This window comes from Ahaetulla prasina, chromosome 4 (genome assembly GCF_028640845.1).
Source record: "Ahaetulla prasina isolate Xishuangbanna chromosome 4, ASM2864084v1, whole genome shotgun sequence".
Taxonomy (NCBI): Eukaryota; Metazoa; Chordata; class Lepidosauria; order Squamata; family Colubridae; genus Ahaetulla; species Ahaetulla prasina.
Window position 1 is genome coordinate 41,652,994 of NC_080542.1, and position 14,737 is coordinate 41,667,730.

The 14,737-nt window shown below is 38.6% G+C and overlaps 2 protein-coding genes across 11 annotated transcripts in view; one reads left to right on the forward strand and one right to left on the reverse strand.

Moving 5' to 3' along the window:
- Positions 1-14,737, forward strand: part of LOC131198559 (zinc finger protein 135-like) — a 47,732-nt gene that overhangs the window by 26,997 nt on the left and 5,998 nt on the right. For 6 of the 10 annotated variants that reach the window (XM_058183339.1, XM_058183340.1, XM_058183343.1 and 3 more), the window contains one exon: positions 108-5,640. In XM_058183339.1, coding sequence (XP_058039322.1) covers positions 108-1,441 — 1,334 coding nt within the window. In that variant the 3' untranslated portion in view covers positions 1,442-5,640. Of the gene's footprint in view, positions 1-107; positions 5,641-6,147; positions 6,279-8,484; positions 8,596-10,571; positions 10,664-12,477; positions 14,232-14,737 lie in introns of those variants that run through there. The other 4 variants (XR_009155111.1, XR_009155113.1, XR_009155112.1 and 1 more) reach the window with 4 other exon arrangements.
- Positions 5,663-14,737, reverse strand: part of CRHR1 (corticotropin releasing hormone receptor 1) — a 30,222-nt gene continuing 21,147 nt past the window's right edge. Inside the window, exons 8-11 of the mRNA XM_058183349.1 lie at positions 9,659-9,744; positions 8,512-8,647; positions 7,600-7,641; positions 5,663-5,810 (exon numbers count right to left, since the gene is read on the reverse strand). Of these exons, the coding sequence (XP_058039332.1) occupies positions 5,670-5,810; positions 7,600-7,641; positions 8,512-8,647; positions 9,659-9,744 (405 nt within the window). The 3' untranslated portion in view covers positions 5,663-5,669. The remainder of the gene's footprint in view (positions 5,811-7,599; positions 7,642-8,511; positions 8,648-9,658; positions 9,745-14,737) is intronic.

The window sequence follows — 14,737 nt, forward strand, 5'->3', positions numbered from 1 at the left end:
TTGGGTTAATGAGAACTAATTTTCTACCAGTATCTTGGAGGTCACATGTTTCCACCCATGTTTATTCTCCAGGATTCTGAACTATAACCACATTTCTGTTTCAACAGGTGATGAAATAGTGGAACAAAATAACTTGGAGACTTCAAGGGAACTTCAGACAGGAACAGTGGAAGGACCAGCTGTGCTATCCAGAAAACCATTTGGGAATGAAGTGCAAGGTTCCCTCAAATGTCCAGGACTGGCAGGACCAAAGCAACCCAAGATGATTCGTGGTGATATGAGAGGATGTAAGAATACTCTTGCCCAGCAAAATCCTCTAGGAACAAGATGGGGAGCAGAATCTAGAGAGAGTGTTAACCGCAGTCCATTCTCAAATATGAGCCATGACTCCCAGGAAGCTGGGAGAATTTGTCCATCTTTTGTTGAAAGACCCCAGTTCTTAGGATGGCAGAAGCCCCATTACACACAAAGGCGTCAGCATTTACCTGCAGGGGAGAAGCCCCATCACTGTGGATCATGCAGAAGAACGGTTGCAATCCCACCATTAAGACCTAATTCCCCTCATAATTCTGCATTGATTCCTTTCTTGAATTCTGCCTCTGAATTTTCTTCTACCTTGACTCTGAATTCTGTAGGGCCACTGAATACCCAAGCTCTGCCAGGTAACCCAGCTTCTACCCAGTCTCAAAAACCCCATGCCTGTGAGGAATGTGGCAAACGATTCCGAATCCTAGCAAACTTGGAACGGCATCAGCAGCGTCACGCAGCAGAAAAACCACACCAGTGCAGAGACTGTGGGCGCCGTTTCCGCTGGGGTTGCCATTTAGAGCGCCATAGGCGATCACGCCGCTGTGTGGAATGTGGTGGAGGCCTCGCAACACCTCCTCCACCCCCAACTCCACCTCCAGAACCTGATCGACCCTATTCCTGTGGGGAGTGTGGGAGGCGGTTTACACAGCGCTCAGCGCTCAGCAAACATAGGCGTCTGCACTCAGGGGAGCGTCCCTATGGGTGTGGAGAGTGTGGGAAACGCTTCCTGCAGCGTTCTGACCTCACTATTCACATCCGCTCACATTCTGGTGAGCAACCCTATGCCTGCACAGAGTGCGGACGCCGTTTCAGTGTCAGTTCAAACCTCAGCAAGCACAGGCGCATGCACCGGGGGGAGCGCCCTCATGCATGTTCTGTCTGCTCTAAACGCTTCCTCCAGCGGTCAGAACTTCTTATCCATCAGCGTGCTCACACTGGGGAGCGCCCTTATCCGTGCACTGCTTGTGGAAAGCGTTTTGCTCGCCGGGCTCATCTTAAACGCCATCAGCGAACCCATGGGGGAATGCCTGCCACAACTACTGCATCTCGGCACCAGAATGGTCATCTTTTCACCGCTCCCTCACCAGATGCTATGTCCTTTGTGAACATCAACAGCATGAATCTTGGGTGACTGATGTCCTTGAACCACATGCTTAAGCCAATACAGTTGCCACACGGTTGTGCCCACCTGTAGCTGGGCCTCCTGCTTTCTCAGCAGCTCGAGATTCTGTGAATGCTTCTTCACTGGGTCTACTCTGGGCTGTGCCCTCTTTAGGATGTCCTCCCTTCTGCTCATAGCATTTTTGCAGGGGACAATCTGAGTTCTGATTAGCCCATGGAAATAGCATCATATTAGCCCTTTATCCTCATCTGTTTGGAGGCTTGGCAGGTTTTTTTGCTTGGGCCTTCTTAGAACTTCTTTGCTTGCCCTTATATTATAGGGTATGGAGCCAGTGAAATTATTCATGATCATCTGCTACATTCCCTGACTTGTTGATTTATCTTGGTAATACCACTAGCGTGTCAATTTTGACAACTCTGAAGAGGAAAAGACACAATCACTTTACTATCGAAAGTTAACTGCAATTCATTGATGCAAGTAATTTTGTCTTGCAAACCACAGTCATAACAGGCATTTATTACAGATTCACAGATGTAGTTCTTTTTTCTCTTGAAGTGGTCCACTACATGTCTTCCCTATTTTTGTAAATTTTACCAGTCCCCAACATTACCCCTGGCCAAAAAACTCATTTTGAGCAGATTTGCCCTTGTTTCTTTTGATGGGAAAGAAATCCAAATAGGCTTCTCTGAAGGGCTTTGAACTCATTACCTGTAGACAAAAATTGCATACTTGTTGTTGAGTCTACAGTATATATTAGTATACACATATTGTAGCAGTCAGTCTATAACTGATTGAGTTGGGTGCATTTTATGTCTGTGGTCTATGCTTCTACAGCTCCAAAGGACAATCGTGTCCAAGCATTGGATGGTCCAGAACTGTCATGAGAGAACAGCGGTTCAGAATCAGGAAACACTGTGGTGGTGTGATTTGGGCCTTGCAGCTGTTTGTGGAATTTGGGAAAAGATGAGCCAGGCCTTCAAAAGTGTTTTTAGTGCTCTTTCACCATCAGCTCCTGAGAGAGCAAAGTAAGGACTTTGTTGAGAATTCTGGACTGGAGCATTTTAGAATGGAAAGAGTCTGCTTGCTACATCTGGTGATTCAGCCAGCTTTGAAGAGAATGGTAAAGCTGCTGCTGTGTAAGGACAACAACCTTTTGGTACACTACTGTGACAGGCAATTTCCAGGTATATTATTATTTACCAGGCCAGGGTTATAGATCCAGCTTGTATATTCTTGATATATGTAGGGCTGGCATTTTGTTTTCCATCATAAAGTTGACCGTGGCCTCTAGATTGGAGAAGCAATTAATATCTGAATTAAGACTAATGCAGTAGAACTTTTATCAATTTTTTTTAACCATGTATTTTCTTTTAAACTACATAGTTGAATCCCGGAACGTACACATATATGAACAAAATAGAATATTTTGCAATACTCTTCCACAGGAGCTGTTTTGCATCTTTCATATTATAACAAGTGTTTTGGGTTGAGGTGACAACCTCAAAATGGTTTGGAGCCGTCTCCATTTTATAAAGCTGAACATCAAGAAGCTCATGACGATATGAAACATGAAATCTTTGCTTATGCAGTTTTTGATCATAGCGTGCAGTGACTATCTTAGCCAGTGCAGATCTAGTCTTTTTCAGGCCTGCATATTGTTTTAAAGCATGCACGGAGAAATACAGAGTTGGAATGACCTGACCATGTTGCAAGAAACAGCCAACAGGTCAGACAGACTAGCTGGGATGGGTGCTAGAATTGGATTCCATTGCTTCAATAGTTGGCTAATCTGATTTACAAATGAGGGCAAATATACGGTACATGTCCTAGGATAATGATGCAAGATCAAATTTGGGCTGGTCACTGGGAGCAGAGATTTACTCTTCCAAGCTTTCAGACTCATGCTAGAACCCATCGTCAAATTTAGTCAGACTTAAGACTGACTCTAGACTCTTTAGAATTTAATCTGATTTGGCAATAGCTATTTTGATAAACCTTTTATAAAGACGAATGATTGATTACTACTTTACTCAGTTTCTTCAGAGTGATCAGGAAATGGTTACTGGTTAGCTAGTTGGGCATTACAGAGTCTTAGGGAGAGAATATCATTTGGATATTGATAGAGAAATAGAAAGGAAGAAATTGTTAATAACTCTTTGGGTCTGTAATTTTTTCAATCAGTCCTAGTGGGTCATTGTCAATGGATATTGCCTTCCCTGGATATTTTTTGAAACATATTAGAGCATGTTTGATAGATTTTACATGTTGCAAGGCTATTGAATCAGACATATTACCAAAACGGCTTTTATATTCATCTGGACAGTTCTTGAAGAGCTCTGATAAGTAATTTAAATGTTCCAGATTTAAATACCTTTTTATCTCTACGCTACCAGTGATTAAGTAGACATTTGCTTGGATCTACCATCTGAGCTTTTTCCCTTTCTCTCTTTTTGCATTAGGCATATCACAAAAATTGTTGGCTTAATAATCTTTGGTTTAGTAAATTAAAATTTATACTAGTCTACCTTAATTTTAAGAACTAGATAATATGGAACAAGAATTGATTCTGCTACAAAATTTCTATATTACTAAAACTCGTTCTCATGACTTTTAACTGATCAAAACGGTGCATCATAGAGCAACAGTTTTTGAGCCCAGAAACTTCAGATGGGTTAATTTACAGAATGTGTCCAAAGTATGAGACACATGACTTCTGTGAGAATTAAATTTGGGGAAATTGTGCTTGATTGAGTACTGCTGGGTTATTGCTATGGTCATGGAATGCTGAAAAAGGATATTTTGGCATTTCTGATGCTCCCTGCCAGATTTCCACAAGGAAACTCAATGCAGAAGTCAATAGGAAGTCAAAAGTTGTTCCTGTTCCCCACTGCTTTTTTGCCTACCCTTGTTTAGGTAAAGAAATATCTCTGAAATGATGACCCAATGGGGCATGGGTAGTAATGCAAAGTTTTTGGAATTCCCTGTTTATAGTTCACTTCTGCTAGGATCTTTTCTAACCTCAAGCTATTAGCAAATGGCTCAATTACTCTCAGGGCCTGAATGTCACTGATGGGAATATTCACACAAAAATACTTAAGAAAGAGACAGCTCTTAATTCTTGAGCAGATTCTTGGATTTTTTTTTATAAATTCCAACAAAAATGCTGATGATGCAGGAACTATTTTTATGGGAATTGTGGCTCAAGACACAGAAAATAAAACATTCAAGCGATGACTTCTGAATGTTAACCCAAATTCTGTAGAAAGCTGTATTCCTGTATTTACAATGAAAATTATCCTATAAATTTCTAATCATAGGAAAAGTTAGTATTTTCTTTTGATCACACACACACACACACACACTCCTATAAAATTGCAAGCAAGGATAAAGGATAATATTATTCTTTATTAAGAGATACCAAAAGGAATGCATTATTGTCCCACTCCATTTTGGGGCTCAAATAGGCTGTCTATGGTGAAAAATCGGGTAATAATATCTGGATCATGGAACAAGTAGTTTAGTCATCATCTTGAATGAGAGTCCATCAGGCTTCAGATCTTTGGCATCATCTGCAGCAGATTTAGATGATGAAGAACATGGGAACAGCTCTACTTTCTCTTACCACCTACATCTTCATATAGGAGTCAAATAGATGTCCTAAGGATATTTACTAAGGGAGTTTACATTACGGCAGTGTCCGGCAGTTCTATTTATTCCACAGAATCAGATATATGGTCCTGAATGTGAGATTTGTGCCTTTGCCTTGTATTGGACATTATCTTAATGAACTCATAAGTCCTTTTTTAAAAAGCCTTTTATATGCACCACATGGGACAGTATTCCAAGTTTAATCTTGATGCATTTGGTTTTGCTTATTGCTCACCAACTCCAACTGGGGATAATCTGCTAATTTACTTTCTGCAGCACTTGTGATAGATAAACATCTTCCAAACCACTAAGCAAATAGAGCAAAAATCTTCAGGGGCATTAGAAAATAAAATAGGCCATAACTTTTTTTTTTTTTGATGGAACATTGTGGTTGTAGGCCTTGGAGTTCCCCTTGTTTCAAAAACCACTTGGTTTGCCAAAACTTGCAGTTCCAATCTCACAAAGATTCCCTTCCAAAGCAAACAGTTTCTACCATAAAATGTCTGCAAAATGCGGACAAGATCTCTTAGCCTTTCCTAAACTGTAACTTAGGAAAGGCAGTAAAAATTTTCTCCCTAGACTTTGGTTCTCAGAGAGCAGTTGATTGCTTGATGCTGTGGAAACTGACACGAGTTGGGGATGTAGGAATTGACATGGCCCTTGCTACTCGGGCACGGATGGAGTGTTTGTCCTGCCATCGGTGCCATCTCTTTCGTACTGCAGAACGGACCTAAAATAAATAAATAAATATTATTACTTCCCAATTTGAAAGGAGACCCAGATTCAGTGAAGACTAAGGCAGCCATGGATGCTCTCATGACTTTTGGAAGCATTTCAACCCAAAATATGATCACATTGATTAAAGATGATGAAATTTATTGTACGGTTAAATCCCCGAAAGCCAGGATTTTTAGATCTCAGTCTGCTTTGTACAAAAATATTAAAAGGTGCGCTGTGAATCCTTACCAATCATAAGTGCAAAACCGCAGTCTATAATCTGTAATGAATGTGTTTATCAAAGAAAAATGTATGAAGTGTCCACATGTGAAAAACTCTTATTTTCTCAGGATACTTACGCAAATAACTACAGAAATTTTGTTTAATTAATGTTGGCTGACGATTCTGAAAGAAAAAAACAATCTTCCAGAGAAAATTTCAGTCCCAGAAATCACATTCCTGAGGATGCTCTGCAGCAATGGTAAGTTTACTCATTAATTCGCCTAAAGTTGATTATACAACAAGTGGGTCCTTTGAGATAAAGTAGATACCATAGCAATATTTTCCAGCTGATGAAAAATGATGATAGAAGTAGGATCCAATTTGGAAAAAAAGAAGATATACTGTATCACAAACAGTGGCTGAAATTGATTTCTCGATAACTAAGCTGTAGGGATGCAAGATACAGAAGGAAGAAAAAGTTCTTGCCCTTTAAGTTGTACACAGACATTCTTCAGGAACAAGTGTTCCTTGTTCAGACATAGAACTATCAGTGTGCAGTTTGTCTTACTTGATTTTCTTTATGCCAACTGTTCTCAAACCCATGTTTCATACATATTTTAGGAATATAGGTAAACCTTGTTTTAACATTTATAAACTTTGTGTCTGTTCAAGTTAACACTGAAAAATGCGATTTACGACTATTTTTCACACAATTATTACAGCATCTCCATGCTCACTAATCAAAATTTGATTAGTGCCAGAAAACTGGTTCACATTTATGACTGCTGATGTGTCCTGGAGTCATGTGATCACCTTTTGACAAGCAGTCAGTAGGGAAGCTATTAACACTTAATAACTGTATTACTAATTTAACAACTACAGTAATTCACTTAACAATTGTGGCAAGAGGGGTCATTAAATGGGGCACTTAAACTCAACTATCTCACTTAGCAACAGAAATTTAAGATCCAATTGTGGTCGTAAGTCAAGGACTACCTGTAGAAAGGCTAGAATTCTGATTTTGCATGCTAATTTACCATTCTGGTTGAGAATTCCTACGTAAGATTGAGAAGGACTCAACACAAGATTGAGAAGGACTACTCTAGTCATTACATCAATTGTCCTTAAAAGCTGGAAAAAAATATTTGGAGAGAAAAAACCCAAGGAACTCTTCTCAGCTTAAAATTGTTATCAATTTTTTAAAAAAAGTTTTCATGTATATCTTCTCGCAATTGTCTAAAACTGTTTAAAAGTATTAAAAATATACCTTAATGTAACAATGGTGTTAAATTTATCATTTATACCAACCAGAATGTCCTCAGAGATCATTGTCTTCAAGTGGTTCCTCTAAAAGAACATTTAAATACTAAAAGACACTTGAATTCAAATTTCAAAAATTAAACCAACATTTGAAACTTCAAAAGCTTAATTTCTTCATACTTTCTTTGCTGTATTCTGAGTTTTATTAACCTAAAATAGCTCTCAATTCTCCCAAAGAAAGCTCAAGACTATTTTTTAAAAAAGATATCCTTAGTGGCATATGCAACCTTCCCTTTCCTTCATTTCCAACCCCAACTCACCTCACTGTTCAGGAAACAGTAGAAAACAGAGACAAAGAAGCCCTGGAAAAGAAAAAAAGATGGTGGAATCAATTACCGTTTAGAGAAGAGAAACAAATGATTATTCCCCCCCCCCCCTTTCTACAAAACAGATTCAATGATTAATGTCTTTCAACAGACACATACTAACATGTCTCTAATCTAATCTAAAAATCTGCTCTACAACATGACTTGTCTTCTGTCTATTATCTAATAGGGTAGCAGGCTTTCTAGTGCTGGATTCTCCTTGCTTGCACATTGGCAATCTCTGAATTTTCTACATTTATCAGAAAATTTGGACTAGAGATACAACGTATTCCTCCCAGTGTTATACAAGAAAACAGACTGCAGTTAACTAAAAGAATGGGGTTCATTGTGCCCATGTTTAATAACAGAATTTGTAACAAAAATACTCTTCTGAGGCCTCCAGTGCCTCAAACACAATCTGCAAAGTGGGTTCTCGCCACTGAAAATGTCACTGAATTGAAATTTTAATGTCATAATGATATTCTTTATGACATTAATAGTTTTCAACTATTTGCATTTTTTAAAATGTAGTTACATTTAAATATAAATTCAAACACCTTTAGCTTTTGGCTCTGCCAACCTTTTAGCAAGTGGTCCTTCTTCAGTTATGTTGATGTGCTTTCCCCCATTCCTTGAAGCAGGAGGAAAGTGTGAAAAACATTGCTCCTGCAGCTTATCTTTTATCAGAACAGAGTACACAACTGGGAAAGGAGGAGCAACATGTTTAAGTACCAAAAATACCTTTAATATAAGATATTTGTATACCTTATATATAATATCACTGAGAAATCAGATCTATATTAATGCCGTGTTTCCATCCTCCCTTCTAACTCATTGCAGCTCTGATTTTTGTGAGGTTCGGCCTACCTGGAAGGACTCCAAAAGGGAGTTGAAATAAATGAAGACTATCCTTGATATTTCATCTTCTCCAGGGTTAACGAAGAAAAGCATGTAGGTTATTCCTAATAATGGAAGGAGAACAAGGGTGGCCTTCACCGCTTTCCTGAAGGAAGAGGATACATGTTACCATCCAGATTATAATGAATAGAATAGAATAGAATAGAATAGAATAGAATAGAATAGAATAGAATAGAATAACAGGCAGAACAGAATAGCATAGAATCTTTATTGTCACTTAAAATGTACACTAATCAGCATACATTAAAATGAAATTTCATTGCATTCAGCTCTCAAAAGATCATCGTTATATATGTACCCACATACATACACATATATGACAGAAACAGAGTCTAGTTCAAATTTATATATGATGAAAAAAAGAATCCTGGGAGTTTACAAGAAGAATGGCATGTTACAAAATCTAGTAGTCTTATTATATTTCAAAACCTCCTCCTAGAGGGGACCAACAGAAACAGACCGTGAAGTGGGTGTGGGGGGCCTCTAACAACGCTTCGAGCTCTAAGCACATAGCACTTGTAAGCTTCCCTGAATAAATGGGAAGCGAGCTCCCCATAATCTTTTCAGCGTGTCCTTACCACTCTGTATCTGGACCTTCTATCTGAGGCACTGCTGGCACCAAATCAAACGATACAATTTGTTAAAATGCTTGCAATCTTGCCTCTGTAACAAGTGGCCAGGACATAAGGAGAAAGATGTGCTCTCCTCATTTGACGCAGAAAATATGAAACACTGGTTGTATACTTCACTAAAGATAACACGTGAAGAGACCAAGCCAGACTGATATTTACCCCCAGGTACATGAGTTGGCTTCCACCCAATAAAACTTGAATTGGCCTAGTACTGAATCCTACTTCAGTGCTGGCAATGAGCCATTATTCTCTGTCCTCTCAGAGCAGTAGATTAGTAAGGATGTTGGTTTGGTATGCTTTCTCCCAAATACACTGTTGCCTCACAGTTACTCTGCTGAATTTCCTCTCCTGCATCTCCCTCTTGAAATTTCAGTCAGCTTCTTGGTTTTGTTTTTAGGATAGGCCTTCTTACAATCCTCTCTACTTTTCCCCCTTGCACTGCTTCTTCCCACCTAGGTTAATACCTGTACTGTATGGTCTCTGAGGTGGTCGAAGCCCGAAGCTTGGTCATCAGGATTCTGACAATATTGAATAAAAAAATAAAATTGATCTGGAACAGAAACAGAAATCAATTTGAAACTGATAAAATAACTGGGCAAGGAGAGTTTTATACCACGTTGTGTGTAGCATAAATCAAAGTTATCCTCTAAATGAATCCATTATAGAGTGTAGAAGAGTTGGAATGGTACCAAAACATATTATCCTGTTCTTATTTGTACTTTATATCATCTTTACATTGCTTATTAATCCTTGAATTTTTCCCCAGCAAGCCACCTAGGATTAATCCCATCAGGTACAAAATGCTAAAAAAATAAATAGACAATCACAACATCCTCATTTTTCAAAATGGCAGCATGTTATTTATAAATAATGTTCTGAAAATGGGAAGACTTAGAGAAGCTTAGAAAAGTTTTGCCATTATCGCCATGCAACCATTTCATCAGATTACCTTACTTATTAGCCTCATATAATGGACTCAGATACATCTCAGATTCAAGGTGTAAAGTTCAGGAACAGTCAAATAATAAGTTACTGATTGAATTCTTATTTAAACCATGGACTTTCTGAACATCTGATACCCAACAATACACATACATACACATCTTCAGTAATGGCTCCATATCAATCTGTATGGTAACCAATGAGTCTTCTCATGGAGTATACTTAATGTCCTATGGGGATCTTCACGAGCATTCCCGTTTGCTCAGTTAATCCTGGTTCCATCCTGCTACAATCATATATTTATATCTAGATTTAAGAAATGTAGCCTAGTTTCCAACTCCCAGAGAATGTACACAGCATGTCTTGAAAATATGTTTTTATACATTGTTTTAAAGTTTCCAATGTAGTAGCAAAATGCACTTTTTAATTTTTCAGCCTATTTCATTCTCTGCCACTGGGAGGAGCTATTTTCTCAACTATTTAAAGCAAGAAGAAGATAGATTTAATTTGTCAGGAATTTATCAAAGGTACTTTTCTTCCCTTGGAAGTGTTTTGGTATAAAATTAGAAAATTCAGTTTGTATTTTTATATTCTGTCACTAACCAATAGAAAACAAGAGGCCTCTGTTCAATTCAACATTGCCTCCATTCCCTGGTTATATTGATGAGTTGATGTTTGTGCTAATATCAGATAGAATACTGTTGTCTATTATTGCATTTAACCTTATACTGATTTTCATTCATTTATTTTATTACACATCTGCCCTCTCTCCATCAATGATTCTAGCTTACAACTAGATTAAAAACAATATATAATATTAAAATGATAAATATTAACATTAAAATAGATAAGATATTTAAGGAAGGAACCAGTATATAACAGGATGGAAATGAAGTTTTTTTTTTTAAAAAAATCCATTAACCATTAATGCTCTCTACATGGGGCTCCCCTTGAAGAGCATCCGGAGGCTCCAGTTAGTTCAGAATGCGGCTGCGCGGGTGATAGAGCGAGCCGCTCGTGGCTCCCACGTGACACCACTCCTGCGCAGCCTGCACTGGCTACCTGTGGTCTTCCGGGTGCGCTTCAAGGTGCTGGTTACTACCTTTAAAGCGCTCCATGGCTTAGGACCGGGTTATTTATGGGACCGCCTACTGCCATCGACTACCTCTCACCGACCCGTGCGCTCTCACAGAGGGACTCCTTAGGGTGCCGTCCGCCAAACAATGTCGGTTGGCGGCCCCCAGGGGAAGGGCCTTCTCTGTGGGGGCTCCCACCCTCTGGAATGAACTTCCCCCAGGACTTCGTCAGCTTCCTGACCTTCGAACCTTTCACCGCGAGCTGAAGACATATTTATTCATCTGCGCGGGACTGGCATAGGATTTTAGATTTATCTGGTTTTAAATTTTTAGTGGGTTTTATCGTTTTAAAGATATCTTAATTCGGGCCAAATTGAATAAGTTTTTTAACTATTATTTTATTCTGTATTTATATTGTTGTTTTTTATCTGGCTGTTAACCGCCCTGAGTCCTTCGGGAGAAGGGCGGTATAAAAATTTGATTAAATAAATAAATAAATAAATAAATAAACCATCTCTGTATGGAATGCCCACATATTGAGATGGGATGTGGAAACCCCAGACCAATCTTAGATTTATCTATATTAATTCAATATTATGCAATAACGTTCATATATTTCTTTCTTTAAAGTGCCCCCTTCCCCTGCCTGAGTCTTTAGCACATCATCATTGCTGTACTTCTTTGTTGTGCATTTATGAGTATGCAATAGAACAAAAGCTGAACTGACTGTTTTTTATTAGTATCAGCTTGAGCATAGAATAAAAAGTTTATTGCATGTGCCTTCAATCCTTATATAAGAAAATTTTAACTATATCTTTTTAAGCTTTAAGAAGTCAATATAAGCAGTAAATAGCAAGGCAAGTTTTGGGCTACAGAAAGTTTTAAATAGATTAAGGGCTCAGAGAAAGTTGGAATATTTTATTTTGAATAATAAGAGTTTGAAATTAATTTTAAAGAATAAATGCATAAATATTTTCATTATTGGCGATATAGCATGATAAGCAACTTATAACAGCATTCAAAAAAATTGTTCAGGAATGGCAACTGGACTTTGAATGAACATTTTTAGTTAGATTGTGTTTTTAATAAATATCCTGTTCCCAGAAAAAGTTGTTACACCAGAAGAGGCTGATATAGGGGGAAAAAAGGGAAAACAATTATCTGACATGATTATGAAGCAGGAATTTATCACTGGATATGTAAAAAAAATGGATCGCTAAAATTTAAGAAGAAAATAACAATATTTTTTATTAAAAATAATACAGGTCAAGAGAGTAATTGGAATATTTTGTTCCTGCTTGAATTTACAAAAAGGCTTGTTACAGTTTTGAAGAAATTAGAGACAAGGGAAAACGATCTTTCAAATGGATTAAAGAGCAAGATTATTTTATGTAAAAATAAGGATAAAGTTGGCTTATTTGATTAGTGTTAAAATGGGATATGTTGTTACTTGGGGATGTTATTTCTGGAGTTGTTGACATCTGGACATCCATTCCAATTTTCTTACAGACAGAATTTTATGCTTGTTAACTAATGTGATTATTTTAGAGATCTGTTTTGACTTCTTGCTGATACCTGGATTAGAAAAGACATTGCTTACTGGATTTGCCTATAGTAAACAGTGGAGGTATGGGGTGAAGAGGTTTATATATCTGTTAACTAGTTGGAGATTGAGAAATTGTTTATATTTGTCATGATGAGGGTGAAAAGTCAGATTCTTTCCTTTCCATTTTTTCTTTCTTGCACCTTTATTTTTCAATCTTTCTTTGTCTTTTTAGTTTACATTATCTTTTATTAGACCCCTTAATAAAAATATTATTTTAAAAGAAGCCAACATATTTCACAGAAAACACTCTTTCTCCATAACATGAGCAGTTTATTATTATTATTTTTTTTGTTAAATACCAGCTTCCTCAGAGCAGAAAGCTTATAACAACCAGTACCAACTGGGGTGACAAAGAATATCCTTATGTTACCCTGTGAGTGATATGAACAACTCTGTGATCAAGAAGCCAAGCAGACTAAATGAAGAGTGCTGAATATTGCATAAATGGCACAAGAAGTGAACCATGAATAAATTATTTTATTTAGAAAGAGAGGGATATAAGAAAATTGGTATTTACCAACGGTTGAACCTAACCTTTTGGATAGTAATGGTACATTGTTTGTAATATGTTCAATTCCTAATTGGGTCAGAGATTTAAATCCAAGTTGAATTTAATAATTGCACCTGTTCCCCTCTTGTGTTATTGCCTTCTTATAAACAAAACACATGTATCAGTTGTCAGGGTCTTTAAGCTACCCTGTTGCCCCTAAGGAAGTGGGTCATTGTATCTTAACCTTGTTCTGTACAAGGACTGTCTTTTATTCTAGGCAGCAAAATGATATATCTGGTCGTAAGTCTAAAAACTTGTCAAACAGATTATGAAGATTAGAAAAAGATTACAATCTTATCCCCTATTTCAAACGGCTGTTTCAAAGGACTCTTGATGAAGTATGGATTAATGTTTGTTAAAACCCCATTTTTTAAGAATGAATATAATTACTGGCTGTGTTGCATATTACAGTATCAATAGCATTTCATTTGATATGCAATTTTATACTTGTCTAAAGTATACTTTCACTACTGATAATAGAAATAGGGACAGAAAGATTAGCAGTGCTGGTAGTCTGACAGTATTATCACTATCCACAAAACAGACAACATTTTTCTCTACAAAAAAGCTAGGCATTAAAAAAAATAAGTTTTATAAGTTTTCAGCCTAAATTGAGGAAAACCTAGTGATGGGAATGTCTAGACCTGTTCCAGTCCGGCTTCCGGTCCGGTCACAGCACGGACACAGCTTTGGTCGCGTTGGTGGATGACCTCTGGAGGGCCAGGGACAGGGGGTGTTCCTCTGCCCTGGTCCTATTAGATCTCTCAGCGGCTTTCGATACCATCGATCATGGTATCCTGCTGCACCGGTTGGAGGGATTGGGAGTGGGAGGCACCGTTTATCGGTGGTTCTCCTCCTATCTCTCCGACGATGCAAACGGTGTTGACAGGGGGGCAGAGGTCGACCGCGAGGCGCCTCACTTGTGGGGTGCCTCAGGGGTCGATTCTATCGCCCCTCCTGTTCAACATCTACATGAAGCCGCTGGGCGAGGTCATCAGTGGTTTTGGAGTGAGTTATCATCTGTACACTGACGATACGCAGCTGTACTTTTCCACCCCGGACCACCCCAACGAAGCTGTCGAAGTGCTGTCCCGGTGTCTGGAAGCCGTACAGGTCTGGATGGGGAGAAACAGACTCAAGCTCAATCCCTCCAAGACGGAGTGGCTGTGGATGCCGGCACCCCGGTTCAGCCAGCTGCAGCCGCAGCTGGCTGTGAAGCGGTTATTAGCTAGCGGAGAGGGTGCGCAACTTGGGTGTCCTCTTGGATGGGCGGCTGTCGTTTGACGATCATTTGGCGGCCGTCTCCAAGAGGGCCTTCCACCAAATGCGCAGTGCGCCAGTTGCGCCTTCCTTGACCGGGATGCCTTAT